The sequence below is a fragment of the Dermacentor albipictus genome, chromosome 1 (assembly GCF_038994185.2).
Source record: "Dermacentor albipictus isolate Rhodes 1998 colony chromosome 1, USDA_Dalb.pri_finalv2, whole genome shotgun sequence".
Taxonomy (NCBI): Eukaryota; Metazoa; Arthropoda; class Arachnida; order Ixodida; family Ixodidae; genus Dermacentor; species Dermacentor albipictus.
The window spans coordinates 112,792,031-112,807,382 of NC_091821.1; the positions used below are offsets into that span (position 1 = coordinate 112,792,031).

Genomic DNA, 15,352 nt, shown 5'->3' on the forward strand with positions numbered 1-15,352 from the left:
CCGGACAACAAGCCCATTTGCTCCCGTTGCCTCCGCATTGGCCACGTCGCTCGCCACTGCCACACCTCCTGGACATCGCTGTATTCGAGCTCCTTTTCCCTGTCTCCTCACCCATATGCTGACCCATGCCATTACTCGCCTCGCCGTATGCCTCCTACCTCACACATATCCATCGATGTCAGTCATCCTGCTTGCTCGCCACCACCTCAGCGCTGTCAGTCCGTGTTGCCCCAGCCATGCTGCTATTCGTCGCCAACCAATTATGGACCATTCCGTACGGAAAACTAGGCCATGCAGCTCTTAGAGGTAGTGCTTCATCACGTTCGTCCTGTCCAAATCCTCCGTTGACGCTCCTAATTGAAGTAGACGTAGATGGTGTTCCGTTGATGGCAATAATTGATACTGGAGCCCACATGTCCATAATGAGCGCTAACCTATGTCGGGGTCTCAAAAAAGTTCTTACGCCTGCCATTAGTCGAGCCATACGCGTCGCCACTGGCACCACTGTTGCCGTCAGGGGTACGTGCACTGCTCGCATAGGAATTGCTGGCCGCCAAATTTCAGTCCTGTTCACCGTGCTGACCATTTGCCCTCACGACCTAATCTTCGGGTTCAGATCAGATTTCTACATTTTTAAGAGCTTTAGTGTTATCTCTATGATAGTGTTCTGCTTTGGACACACAGAAAGCAGGTGCATTTGATTTGGGGGCATGTTAGAATAGGGCAAATACTGTCAAATGAATCAGCAGAAAACTGTTTTGATGTTTTTTCTTCATTTTAATTCCCCCTTTCCCCTGCCTGGATAATTAGATCAATTTCATCAGCTTGTCAGGGTTGAATTAACGGAAGTTGACTGCATTAGTCTGTTAGAGAATGTAACAGTGCCACAGGGAAGTCGAATAGTTGAGCAAGTTTTTGCTTTAACAATATGAGCGTATGTTTAATACCACACATATGCTTCACGTGGTAGATCTCATAATTGTGTGTGTCATGTGGTGTGTGCAGCATTGTGATTATGTGTTAAACAGCCAGGTCTGCAGCTGTAAGCGCCCTGCTTAACATGGCCCATGACAGGCTCAGGACTTCATATTATTGCAGAAGACTGTCTCTACCGAAGTCATTATGACATTCGAGAGACATTTGGGCATCTTGCCAACAACACTTTTATCTCTTTCATTGTTCTCTTCACAGAACCTTCAACTTCATGTCTGCAACCTACTGCATGGTTACTTTTCTTTTGATTGATATTTGCATAGACACCAGCAACTCTGACGTTGCAGCACCAACTGTGCCTGCATGAGCGTGCCATTTCTCATTGCATCTGAAGTGCATACATACATGATGCCACTCTCCGAGGCTTCGTCATGCACGCTACAATCTCCGCACTAACTGCCAAGCGTGGAAGTTGGGAAATTGCTTGGTGATTAGCACATCAGGATGCCAGCCGCATTTTGCTGTATTGACACATGTTCAATGCATGTGTAGAAATCATGTGTAGAAATCATGTAGAAAATGTGATTTGTGTTTGACTTTACATTGGATCCTGTTCACTTCCATTTGGATTCTTATTGGAGTCACAATGGCTTTTACAGTTTGTGTATTTCCCCTCTCAAATTTCACAATGGGGCAAAAAATCATTTGATGCTCAATATGCCAGCTGGTGTTATGCTTTGAATGTGTAGTGCATAGCTTTTCAGCTTGTGTGACCCATTTCAAAAACAGTGTTACAAGTCACTGTCATGCTATGCTACAAACTCAAATTGCATGTTTTTGCAGATGCCAGAAGAGCAAGCTTTTGGTGTTTTCTGCAAGGTTATGTCTGAGTATGGCCTGCGAGACCTCTTCCGTAATTCCTTTGAGTGCCTCCACCTCAAGCTCTTCCAACTAGAACGACTTATGGAGGTACTGCTCTGAGTTGTCTTGCTGTATTGGTGACTATTCTTTTTGCAAATGTACTATGCATACTAGAAAGCTGAGAACCAGACTACACACAATTAAATAAAAGCAGAAGAATAGAGCAAACATTTATGGATTCTTGGTTTAAAGTATCCTGTTCTTGATTATATTGTAATTAATTTTGTACACTGTGCACATTTGTTTACATCAGTGCAAGTTAGGCAACCTGTCCGTGCCGCAGGCAGCAGAAAATGCATGCTATTTTTTTTAGGACTTTGAAAACAAAACTAATATGAAATAAGGTAGCAATAGCATGACACTTTGCAAAGAGAGAAATACTGGCTTGCAGAGTCGCTTCAGCATTTTGTAGAAATTATGCTGCCATGCTGAAAAATATTGATACATGCACATAATGTGGGGCATGTGTGAATGCTTTGGTATGCCGTGGTTCATTGTGCAGGATTTTTTTTTCATGGAAAAAGTTTTCTTGATCAATTTTTTTAATAATTGCAGGGAATGGGTGCACCAACCAAATTGTGTATCAAGGACTTTACAATTTTTAAATAATCATGTTCTCTTGCATATACTGCTGGTATGAGGCAGGAACTTGGTTAAAAGCAGTTCGAACCACAGGCATTCCTGTTGGTATTAATATAGTATGAAAGATGCTTTGGCATTGCTCTGCAAGCTACTGTATTCTGAATGACGTAGACATTTGTGGATTCCCCTTTGAAACTTCACAATGGGCACAGAAGCATTTCATGCTTAACAAGGCAGCTGATGTTATGCTTTGAATGTATCTAATTTGGGAAATTGCTTAGTGATTAGCACATCTGGCTCCGAACCACATTTTGGCACATGTTCAGTGCTCTGTGGCATAAAGACAGAGCACAATAACCCATTTTAATGGCTCAGTGGCTGTGGCATCGTACTTTTGAGCATAAGGTTGCTTTTTTGATCCCTGCTGTGGTGGTCACATTCTAATGGGATCGAAACACAAAAAAATCACCAACGATTACAATACTCCCTAATATGAAATTTGAGCGCAGCTCTATACGCGTTTTCATTTCGCGATTTGTATATTGAGGCAAAGAATTTGAGAGAGACATGTAGTAGAGTCGGCGATCGTTGAAAATCTGGTCTGGGGATCAAGCACGCCAGCTTTTATACATGACTTATGGAAGGTTCCAGTGTAATTGCTGGTGCCGCGTGTCTTCCAAAAGTACTACACAATTTGCGTCGCGCATATAATCGGATTATGAAACAATCGCAGACCATGACAATCGAAACAAGTGCAAACGAGACCAAACCAAGCAAACCAAACATGCACGAGCGAGAGCTGACATGAGCAGATGACAGTACGAAATGAACGGTCCAGCTAAGATCAGTTATGAGTACGCATCGAGCAGTTAGCCGGCTCTGCATGACACCAGTTTTCTGCGCGCAAATCACTGAAGGAGCCGCTTTCATTGGTCTCAGCCGTTCGGGGCTCGCATCTTTAATATGCCACTCTGCATTTGCTGTTTCATATTTTGCTGTGTTCGTTCGCTCGGTTATGCCGCCGCCGCCACTCGCCGCAGGAACGGGCACCTAAGAGCTGCGCTCTAAAAAAATGCATTAAGATATCATAGCTTTGCAGTAAACATACAAGTCCGCTATTTGCAAACAGTGACAGCTTTCTGTCCTTCAGTTCCCAGAAGGTGCGACAGTTCCAATTTGTAGCAAGCAGCTTGTCGTGCTGCTTCTACCAGTAGCGCATGCGGGCTTTGTCAACACTGAAATGCCTTGCGGTAACATAATTCCCATGCTCCACCGCATATTCCACGGCCTTTGACTTAAAACCGGCTGTATAACTGGAATTATGGCCCATCGCTCCCAGCAAAATTAAAGATGTGCAGAAAAGCAAGTAACAGACAATGCTGTCACAAAATGGTCGCCTTCAAAGTAGAAAAAGAAATATGCAGATCCCGCACACTGTAAGAGTTGGTGTAAGCAAAGCTTTGACGAGCCAGCAAGACAAAGTAGCGCATCACAATAAAAAGCACACAGTGACGCTATTTATACTGGAGCGACAAATCTTGAAGCCGCTCATCCTGGCCTGTGCGATGGTCAGTCTTTTTTATCTCTCACAAGCAACATTTTCACATGGCAGAATCCATGCACATAATGAATTCACTCTCAGGCTATGCTTTTCTTTCCTTTTACTCGTCACAAAGGGTCTAAACTGCAGAACAACATTACTATGTTATGTTGTAAGAAAATTTACATGGTGTTCGATGGCACTATAGTTGGGAAATTAAGAAAATGTATTATATTGCAAATTTCACCAAATTGAGGGTCGTTATATCAAGGTTTGACTGTAAACATGCAAATAAGGTATGCATGTGTAAAACTGTGAAATAAAAATGACTGACGTATTCATGAGCTACCTTTTTCATTACAGTAGCAAACAGCCTGTCAATCAAAATGCAGTCATTGCAAATCAGTATTTTGTTTTTGTTTTGGCTGTCTTGCAGGACCAGCTTCCACAGCTGTATGCTCACTTTGTGGACCTTGGAGTGGAAGCACACATGTTTGGTTCCCAGTGGTTCCTAACACTGTTTACAGCCAAGTTTCCATTGCACGTAGTCTTCTTCATCTTGGACTTATTTCTACTCGATGTAAGTTTTCTTTTTTCCTTTCCATATCTATTGTATGTCTTTCATGATGTGCTAGAGTTTTTAATGACCAAGAATTTCATACTATTTGGAGTAAAACTAATTGTACCTTAATGTTACGTGGTCAGAATTTTTATGCCGTGTAGGTAACAGCAGACTATTGCAGATGACGTCACCACTTTGCCAGGTGGCACATTCATGAAATAGCCCAGTATTTAATTTTCAGGATGTTAGCTGAGTTGCAACAACTGACATCAATGGCTAACAAGCAGCCTTGACAATAAGCAACTTTATTGTGTGGGATTGAGTGAAGGAACAGTTCAAGCAATGATCTGAGTCTGAGATAATTAGTGGCCACTTCTATAGTAAGTTCCATGTTAGTGTTTTTCACTATCATATGAAGCCAACACACAATGAAACCAGAAAAAGCATAGGTTTAATTACTTGCTTTAATTGAAATGTAGAAATGGTAAAGGGAACTGAAATTGGTCAAAGAAACAACTTGCCCACCAGTTGTTCTTCATCCACTTTCATTTCCCTTTACTTTATCATTTTTACATTTCAGTTGTCTGTCGACTTCATATGATTGTGACTAACCAAAATCAGGCCCCTCGTTTCCCCTTCTTGTTCATGTGTTCATGTCTGTGTTTTGTATTTGCCCAGTATCCGTCTGCTCATAAGCTACCCCTGGCGAGTGGCTTTGATTTCAGTGTACAATTGCCAGACATGAAAAATGTGACGCTGTTATTCTGTTATTAGAAGCATATCTGCAAAGGCTGTGGCAGATGCCTGTCGTTTTATACCATGAATAGTATTCTTAATATTGTTTGGAGATCATAGGTTGTGATCTGTTGCATTTCTTTTTTTCTTGCCCAGTATACTAAAAAGAAAGCATAATGAGAACTTGGATGTCCTTATTACTTTAATGTCAGATGTAATACCCCTTATGTAATACCCCCACTGAGGGGTCTTTAAGGAAATAAAAGTGAAGTGAAGTGAAGATCTGATAGGCTTGGGAAGTATGTAGCGCCTGGTCAAGCGTCTTTAGTTTGTATTGTGACTGCGGGGTCAGTATTTCACTAGAACAGAATATAAATCAAGGAAGCAATGAATCAGCAGGACCAGGCTGGAAAGAGAACAGTAGCCGTTTTTCTAAGCTTCAACAGAAAAATAGGCTTTGGTGGTATATCTAGCACAATTAGAGGCTTCTGTTCAGTAAAACTAAATTGATACTTTAAACGGTGAGGAAACATGGATGTGCCCCATTTATATCTTATGTGGCATGACATCCTTGTCAGTGAAAAAATTAGTTATGTAGAAAGTGGAAATTTGGTATTCAATATAGGATATAACACGTTTTGTGGCTTTTTAAAAAAATTACTTTAGCGTTTTCTATTCACTTGCAGCAGATTTTTGTGCTCTCACTGTATCGAAGTGTTCTGGATAAGCCATTATCTCAGTTTAATTTTCCATTGTGAGCTCAATTTGGCTTGTGAAAATGTCATGTCATGTTATGCTTCAGTTCTCTTAGTAAACTTGTTTTATCCCAGGGCACAGACACACTGTTCCAAGTTGCAGTTGCGCTCCTGACGGTGAGTGCCACCTTATGTTTGGTTGTTTAGTCTAATCGCAACACATTCAGCTGTCATCATTCATAAATGGAGGATAAACCAGGGCCCGCTTGCACAAAACTCTCTAGTCCGGTCTTATTCTGATCTTCAGGCTCATTCGAATCTTATTGGAGGCTTAATCTTCCCTAGCCGATAAGTCGCTTGCAGGAAAGAAACTAGACTGAAACAAGACACCAAATTAAGATTGAAATGAGACCGGAGTCTAGCCTGCTCCGAGCTGGCTTATCCAAAACTTATTCAGTATTTTCCAACATGGCTGCCCTGCGGTTGGCCCGCCTCGAGATGCTCGCCGAGCACTTGCTGCGCCGCGAACGCGTGTTTCGCGACAGGACAAATCCGCTAGACGCCTTCAGCGAGGAGGAGCTGCAGCGGCGCGTACGCTTCGGGTGGGACGGCATAGTATTTCTTGCCGAGTTCCTTCGCTCCGAGATCGAGCACCCGACGTGTCGGAGTGGTGCTTTGAGCGCCGAGCTGCAGGTGATGCTGGTACTGAAATTTTTTGCCTCCGGATGCTTCTTGATTACTGCCGGAGATGTGATCGGCGCCCACGAATCGACCGCAAGCCGCACGGTATACGCCGGGTTGCCTCATCAGGTAAGCCTCTCTCCAACCATTTATTTTCTACTGCCTGTTTTAGTAGACAGCTTTAGTACTGCGTCATAACGATAAATACGCCGCACGCAAGTGCTTTGCGGAACGTAGGAGCGCGTGTCGCGTTAGGAATTTAGTGCTGCGAAATGCCTACGTGCGTAGAGGGCGGACGCCGGGCGCGTCGAAGCGCGTTGGCCGCGTCCGGCATGCAGTACGTCGAATCATCTGTGGAACTAGGCTCTGTTGATCTCGCTAATGTGATGTAACGTGTGGCCGCGTTCCCGCTTCGTCGAACTTTAAATTTGAACAAGCTGCGCTGCCAGAACATCAGCTGACGATGTCTCGAATGTTTGCACCTACTCGACTGCAACGAAGCTAACTGATTGCACGTACCGCGAAGGTGTCGCTCTCCGTGAATAACGTTTCCAGCCTCAAGTGAGCAGTTCGTCATTTTGTTCTTTCAAGCCGACGTCGTGCGTAGCTGTGTGATGGTCAGCACGAGCTTAACACTATACGTGTGCTTCCCTGAATATGTGCGTGTGTCATTGTGTGCAAGACCGCGCATGACATCGGCGTGAATCTAAAGGTGACCACCCTCGTTTTCTTTCCAGTTGGCCGTCGCCTAGAGGGGTGCGGGGAGTCTAAGGCTGCTTCTACGCTGTCGCTGGCTTTCCGCGCGTCGTGGGTGCAATTGACGGCACGCATGTGCGGATACAGGCTCCCGGAGAGCATGAAGAAGCCTACGTCAACCGCCACTTTTATCACTCCATAAACGTTGAACTTACTAAATAAAGCAGTGGTTTTCTCGCTTATGATATGGACCAAATCTATTTTTTCGTCTTCGCTCCAGTGATGGCTCTTGAGTCGCTTGGCGGGCGGTTGCGAAGACATGCTTGAAAACACGCGCGTACCGTCAACGTTTGCAGCAGCTGGTTCGGCTGCTTCTGCAGGGGTGACAAGCGCGGGAGTGCGGCCGGATGTTGACATCGAACCGCGGTCAACTATTGGACAGCGCGAACGCCTGTCGCCGCCGCAACGAACTTCCGGCCCATTCCCCATCTCATTCCCTGTCGACGGCGAAATTTCCCACCTAGGTACTAAAAGTACCTACCGTCTTCAATAAGTCCGGACTATAGTTCAGTCTCGTCGGTTCGTGCAAGCGAAACATGATGGCCGGAAAGTCCAGTCTTATTTTAGATTACAATAAGACAAGATTCGGATTTAAGTCTAGACTTAGAGGCTGGCGTTTGTGCAAGCGGGCCCTGCTCTTTTGTTATTAAAAGTTTTACAGCGATAGTTGTCATGGAGATCACTCCCCTAGTCATTTTGATGGTCACCGGTGTCTGTTGCTGGAATTCCAAAATACTTTGCCAGAATTCTATAAAGAAAAGTTGCAATGCCTAACAAGGATTTGAGCTCTGGACCCACAGATTGCTAGTCAAAGATTTAACTTCTTACCCACTCTGCCGATAATAATACTGCACCTGGAGAGTACTATACCTGGCCCGTTGAGTACTCATTAAAATGATTGGCTCACACCACGCTCTGTAGCTTATCATTACATGAGCACTGAGGTGAAAGAATATAGTAAAGCCAGTGGGCAAGAAGTGAAAGGCAGGAGAGGAAAAAGTATTGTCTCCACTTCTCCGCAAATGCTGATTTGGACTAAACACACACACATGCTGATTTGGACTAAAGGCATCACTGGCCCAAGCTTACTTCTTATTGAGAGGAGATGGCTCGCGTGCATATGCGAATGTTTATTTCAACCGATACCGCACAAAACAATACAAGACTTGCTGTGCATTATATAGTAGCACCAGCCATTGCGTCACTGCTTTGCATTATGTGCGAAACTGCAACTTTTTTACTTAGCTGCTGTTTCCACTTGATGCACCATGATGTAAAATATTTCTTGCAAATTCCTTGCAAAGTGGCTATCAATTGTGAGGTCAGGCTGACATCTCTTGCCTAAACGAAGGATATGGCTTTCAGAGCCATCTTCCTTGTTTCTTGATGACTATTGATGAAAGTTGGCACAAACGTCAAGAATGCCTCCCTGATACTTATATTATTCCAAATGATGTCTTGAGAACAATTTATTTTACTAACTTTTTTCCTTTAAAATTCATGGCGGGCCTGGAGAGCTTACGAAATGCAGTGGAAGGTTCGTTGAATGTTGATTGCATAGCAAAATTTATGCTAAAGGCTGTTTCATTAGATCAATTTTATTGTAACACAATAATGTTCAGTCTTCATTTTTTGTGTTATTGCATCAGGGACACTTTGAGTGTGAATGAAAAGTAATATATTAAATTTAGAGATAATCAAGCTGAGAAAGCAAGTGTGTCATGACCTGCACTGTATGTAGCTCAAGAAACGTGACAAAAAAACCTCAAGTCAAAATACAGTTAAACCTTGATATACCGAACTTCAGTATAATGAAATTCTCGATATTACAAAGTATTTAACTTTTCATAACCACTTGTCCATAGAACTAACACCATTTAATTAGAACCTCAATATAACTAAGTGTGTTTTTATGCGATTTCAACATAACTAAGTTTTGCTTCTGCAGCAAATGAATGCCGAGACAGTAAATGGAAACTTCTGCAGACGCAGATGGTCAAATGATTGAATTACAAGCGACTGCTTGCAAACGCACATCTCAAATCGCGCGCGGTGCGACAAGAGTGACCGCCGAAGGGAAGCCACATCATATGTTCCATGTAAATTCGAAGTGCGATAAGATCCTTTTGTGTCCCGCACACTTGGTGCTTTAGGTGCTAGTGAAAATGTACAAGGGTGAGAAAGAAGGTAGTTTCACACATGAATGCTGCCTCTCCACGCGAGCAAAGGGAAAGAAGAGGAGGGGAGCGATCTCGTGGTTACATGATCAAGCATGCGCGAGGTGCGGGGCCGAAGGTGGGGGGTGTAAGTTGATGCGCGTCGCAATTTCTGGCACACGTCTGAGCCATGGCTGTGCATGGCTGTAAGCACGGCTGAGCGCATACACAGCCCCGCACCCTGCTTTAAAGGTAATCTGCCATGTGCGCAAAGAGTGGGCGTGCTGAGATGGCATGGCATCATGTAAGCTGACTTCCCGCGTGTTCTGGTATTGAAGGTCACGTAATCTCAAGTTTCGGTGACCATTGCAGCGGGAGGCAGACGAAGCGTTTGCTCCCCACTGCCGGCACTTTTCGTGGTAGCATTGCCCCAGTGCAGGTGGCGCTATTAGCTGCGGGGGCAGATTGCATGCTAAAGCATGGCTGGCTTCACCTAATTTGTACTGCCTACGTGAAGATATCGTCAACGTGGCATGAAATCGTCGTCCCAGTGCGGTCGACACCATCAGCCGTGGGGGCAGAGTGCACGTGAAAGCATGGCTGGCTTCACTTAAAATTAGTACCGCCCATGCTGACGTGGCATAAAAGCGTATCATTCCTCGCTGACTCTCAAATTCATCAAAGTGAATTGTTCTCTCATTCAAATTTGCTTTTTTCGATTGATTGATAATGGGGAAAATCCTGCGGCCCCTTTCTGTGCAAGAAAAATTGATCGGCATCTGTACTTATTTGCATAAAAGGTAGAATTTTAATACAATGGAATTTTGATATAGTGAAGCAAATTGCCAATTTTACCTACTTTGTTATATCAAGGTTTAACTGTGTACATATACCAGATGGTAAAGGAGAATTCTGCTCCAGAAGCAGAGCACACAGCCAAACAAAACAGTTTTGAGGAAGGGGCTCTCAAAATTTCACCTTCTCTTCACTTCTCTAAAAGGCACCTAGTATTGTAGTCTTTGGTGTGTTTTGTGATATGGGGCTTCTTGGATAGTGGCCCCTGGTCTGGTGCGCCTTCGTTCCCCCTTTATATTTTATTTTTTGTATGGCATCCTTTAGTGGTGCTCTATGAAGAGAATGCTGCCTGTGTTTCAAACTAAGTAAGGCGCAGAATTCCATGTGGGCTTGAATAGTTTTATTGTGGTAGTCGTGAACAGCCTCATTGACAGCAGTCTCCAGTGAGTCATCTTTCCTTGATGACTTCTGTAGAGCTTAGCATCAGAGAGCCACTGATAAATAGGCAGCAATGTAGCTGCTAGATGCTTTGCCAGTTGCAGCTGATAGAGGCTTTGCCAGTTTGTACTTGTGTGATGCCTCGCCTTCAGCTTCAGTCTGCGCCAGCTCATGGGGCCTACCAAACAGTGTTCATGATGAGGTCCTCTTTACAAAGGGGTAGTATGATGGATATTATATATAGTTGGCACTTGATGTGCTTCATCACTTGGTTCGAGAATTCTGCGGTCGATGGGCTTGGTTGTGCAATCCAAGGTGCTGATGCGCGAAATGGCTAGCCACGGGTCCATGGTATCGGCACACGACGTGCGTGGTCGCAGGGTCTGAGCTTTTGATGTGCGAAGTGCTTGGCCTCAGATACGAGGAGTTGGCACACTATATGCTTCATCACGAGGTTCAAGGAGTCTGCGCACGAGGTGCTTTGGCGAAGGGTTCGAGGAGACAGTGTGCAATATGCTTTGTCGCGAGATCCAAGCAATCCATGATCAATATGCTTGGTCCTGTAGTCTGAGGCGCTGATGCGCGAAATGTCTAACCACGGGTCTGAGGACTCTGCACACAATGTACTTGGTCACAGGGTCTGAGGCTTCGATGTGCGAAGTGCTTGTTTGGGAGTCCAAAGAGTTGGCATACCATATGCTTTGTTGCAGGATCCAAGAAGTATGCACTTGTGCTTAGTCTTGCTGTCTGAGGTGCCAATGTGTGAAATGCCTAGCCACAGGTCCAAGGAGTCAGCCCTACTTGTGGGTCCGAGATGTCTCACACTGGAAGTATCAGCTGGGCTTCTGCGATGTCCGCGACATGCTAAACATTGCAGATTACGGCATGTGAGGCAGCAAGTGCTGTTGTAATCTGGTCATTCACCTTTCTTTTAAAACATAGAAAACTTCCACTTACGGCTGCCGAACTGATGAACAGTAGCCAGCTAATCTGTGATCGCTGAATGAGTGCGAACATGGATCTATATTGCGCCTGTTTCGATAGCCGTAGAGAGTTTGTGAGGCACAAGGAGCAGACGAAACCTCTACGGAGCAAACGCCAGACCAGTAGCGATGGGTGCCGGAGCCATGTGGTGAGTGCGGCCAATCGGACACCTTGGAATGATCTTCAGACATTCGCTTTGTGTGCACTTGCTCATTTCAGGAGGAAATAGCTGAAGTGGCAACTTTTAAAATGGAGAAAAGCACTTTCTGACACGACGAAAATGGCGGCACTCTGTTTCGCCGTTGTGGAGATATCGTGACTTGAAAAACACTTTCTTTTTTTCATAATTTCTGAGAAATTTTTCACCACCTTGGCTGATACAACAAATATTTTAGAACACTTCTACGTGGTTTTCGGAATCGGAAAGAGAAAGAGTTATAGAAACTTAAAATGTGACTTTTTAAAAAGACAAAAGGCATACACTGTTAGTGTTTTGTTTCATGACATTAGTTTGTGGGCTGCCATTCTTCAAATTATGAGGAATCGTTTTGTCAAGTATGTAAGGTCTGGCATGAGCAACTTTAGTGATAGAACGGCATGGTAATATAAGCTGCATATACCGCATGTCATGTAGCATGGCGCAACATGTAGCATACATATACCTGAACATATACAGAACTTCACGGCGACGGCAAAAATTCTCTTGGAGCAATAAAGTCAATTTTTTGGCCATTTATTATGATGTGAAAGCTGTGCACCCCACTTAAACTTCAAGTACTAACTTCGTCAACAGAAGTTAACAGAATATGGGAGCCATGAAGAAACTGAATTTGCTGACAGCCTAATGGTGCAGCTTGGAAATAAGGGAGTTTGTGACCTCTTTAGTGTACAACCTGTGCACATTTGTCTAGAGCATGAGAACAGTAAGATTAGGAGTATGTTTTCACCCTCTAACAAAGGGCACTGGTTCAAGACTGCTTCCTCTGAGCTTGCACAGTCAAATGGGTGGTCTGCCTCCACTTTGCAGTGGCTTGCAAGGCACCCCATTAGCAGCTCCACCCTTATCCAGGCGTGCCTCAGCAGTTGTCAGGCTGCAAAAGGAAGTCGTGTCTTATCTCTACTCTTGGCCTATCACTGAATAGAGGCACTTTTTTTGCTGCATGGCGATAATGGCAGTGGTCTGCCTATCAGACATTTGCTTTGAAAAAAATATGGCTGAACCCAGCGTCCTCAAGCAGATAACACAAACTCACTCTGGGGTGCAATGTTCTCTCAATCTAGACAAGCTTTCTCGGTGCCGTATGTGTCTGTGCAGTTTCTAGTCCCCACGCCTTGCCTTTGAGGAAATTTTTTATGGCTTCTGAACTCCCAGGGGCCTCTGAAGAGGCCCTCTTGGTGTGTCTGAGTGCTGTTTGCTGCTTTTCTTCATGTCCTTACAAATCTGTTGCATGGCCTTTGGATGCAGCTGTCATGCCGGGATCTACTGGCACTGGACTTTGAAGGTGTGCTGAAGCACTTCCGGGTGGCTGTCCCCAAAAAGTATCGTTCTGAAGAGGCTGCGAGGTTGCTTCTCAAGACAGCCGTTGGCATCAAGGTGAGCAGCTGAAAGTCTGCTTGTTGAAAATTTGTGGAGAAGCACCATATGCTGCCAGTGCTTAATGTTCAAGGCCACTCAGCACATGGCTGCAATTGGTGCAGGCCATTGTAAATTTTCTGTTACATTCAAGGCTCTCAAAACTCTAATATATATATATATATATGTAGTGTCCAGATATGTACCTCTGGAGCTAGGGCAATAATAGAAAAGACGCTAACTAACAATAACAAAGACTCATGAACTGGCCTTTAAACTCAAACTCATGCCCAGAGGTTACACCATGAGTAAAGTATGCGTGTTCAAAGCTCAAAAGCAGATTTTTTTTAGGAAAGAAATAAATACTTAAGTTGTCGTGTGTGAACTTTAATGTTCTTATCTTTTCTTGTAGGTGAAAAAGTTGAAACGTTACGAGCGTGAGTACCAACTGCACAAAGAGCAAGAACGTCAAATGGAAGATCCCGTGCAGGTGCTGCAGGTAATTATCGTTGCTTATTTCATTTTACTACACATGGTGCACTTTTCATGGCCAGCAAAAGTTTTGAAATGGGTGATGCACATCTCTTGCTAAAATCCATTCTGCTTTGTTGACAACTTTTGGTTAAAGACTGATTAGTATGTGCTGTGTCTACCGCAGGAGTTGTTGACATCATTCCGTCCTCTAGAAGTGTGTACATAGGACATATGGGGATACACAAACGTGTACCTAGGCAACATGGCTAATTATTGAAACAGATGTGTTCTTTCTTGACCTTGCACTGTATTTATTGCCATTGCCATCCCATCTTCTACAGTACTGGAAGTTCTTTTTTAGACAAGAATCAGATTGGACAAGATGTAAGATAGGGACACCATATTAAGTGAGAAGTCCATGCAAGTACATGGGTGCTTATTATAACACTGTGTTAAATGTAACACCAAGAAAATGCAACTTAATCACTTTGTTGCAAATGTGTCTGCTTCTTCTTTCTTTTTCTCCTTTCCTTTTCTTGTTTTTCTTTCATCCTTTCTTTTAAATTAGTAAATGCTACTTGCCATTTAGCTGGGTGACACGCTAAAGTACATCAGTTTCACAAAAACAGGTAAACACCAAAAACATCTGCCATCTTATTTTTCCAAAAAAGAAGATTGCAAAATTGCAATTGGAAAGGCTGTGCTCCCACTCATGTGCCAAATTGCACCAAATGACATTTCCGGTGCAATCCTGGTAAAAAAACACAATTTTGCACCGAAGTGTGCCAAAATGAGACTGCGCAATGTGTGTCACCACAGTGATCTGCAGACGTGCATAGTGTGCATGACTAAAGCAGCTTAATCTGTCACAGTTGACATTATCTATGTGTCGCCGACTGATAATTCAGGCTCGATGGTGACTGCCTTAAAATCTCAATAAGAAGTCCAAGATATACAAATCCACCGAAAACAAGTGACATTATTCCTTGAGTGGCTAAAAAAAGTGTGCCGTAACCTCGTATGACCACTATCGGGGATACAATTACTTTCGCAAGAATAAAGTCAAAGTTCGTCAATGCGTTGCTGCATTCACGTACCTTTGCCTATGCTCTTGTCAGTCCATATCTCTATAATTGTCATGCTGTCGCCTCAGGTAGATGAAAGTACAATCAATCGATGCATCGAATTGTCAACCCCTGGCAACATAAACAGGACTGTGATTTTGTAGTGATGCTTTTTCTGGCACCACTCCTTTTTGCACTTCATCACTAGTAAGAGCAGCACTCCACCTGCATTATCGATGGTCGGCGAGGGCGAAGACGTCTCAATCTGCATCTGCAACTTAGCACGACTTCTGGAAGCTTGCGGCCTGGCCGGGACTTCTCCAGCAGCCAGACAGTATGTCATTGATGGCATGCATGACTCAACGCACGTAGTCACACTGTCTGTGCAGCCAGTCAAACGTGATTTCCAGGCGTTTGAGCAGCGGAGTTACAGGATGCTGCAAGGCCACGTGTGGCTGTTGCT

The 15,352-nt window shown here is 44.0% G+C and overlaps 1 protein-coding gene across 4 annotated transcripts in view; it reads left to right on the top strand.

The window, feature by feature from the left end:
* GAPcenA (GTPase activating protein and centrosome-associated) overlaps positions 1–15,352 on the top strand; it is a 127,671-nt gene that overhangs the window by 81,308 nt on the left and 31,011 nt on the right. For all 4 annotated transcript variants that reach the window (XM_070524831.1, XM_070524829.1, XM_070524823.1 and 1 more), the window contains 5 exons: positions 1,777–1,902; positions 4,413–4,556; positions 6,104–6,145; positions 13,244–13,372; positions 13,764–13,850. In XM_070524831.1, the coding sequence (XP_070380932.1) occupies positions 1,777–1,902; positions 4,413–4,556; positions 6,104–6,145; positions 13,244–13,372; positions 13,764–13,850 (528 nt within the window). The remainder of the gene's footprint in view (positions 1–1,776; positions 1,903–4,412; positions 4,557–6,103; positions 6,146–13,243; positions 13,373–13,763; positions 13,851–15,352) is intronic.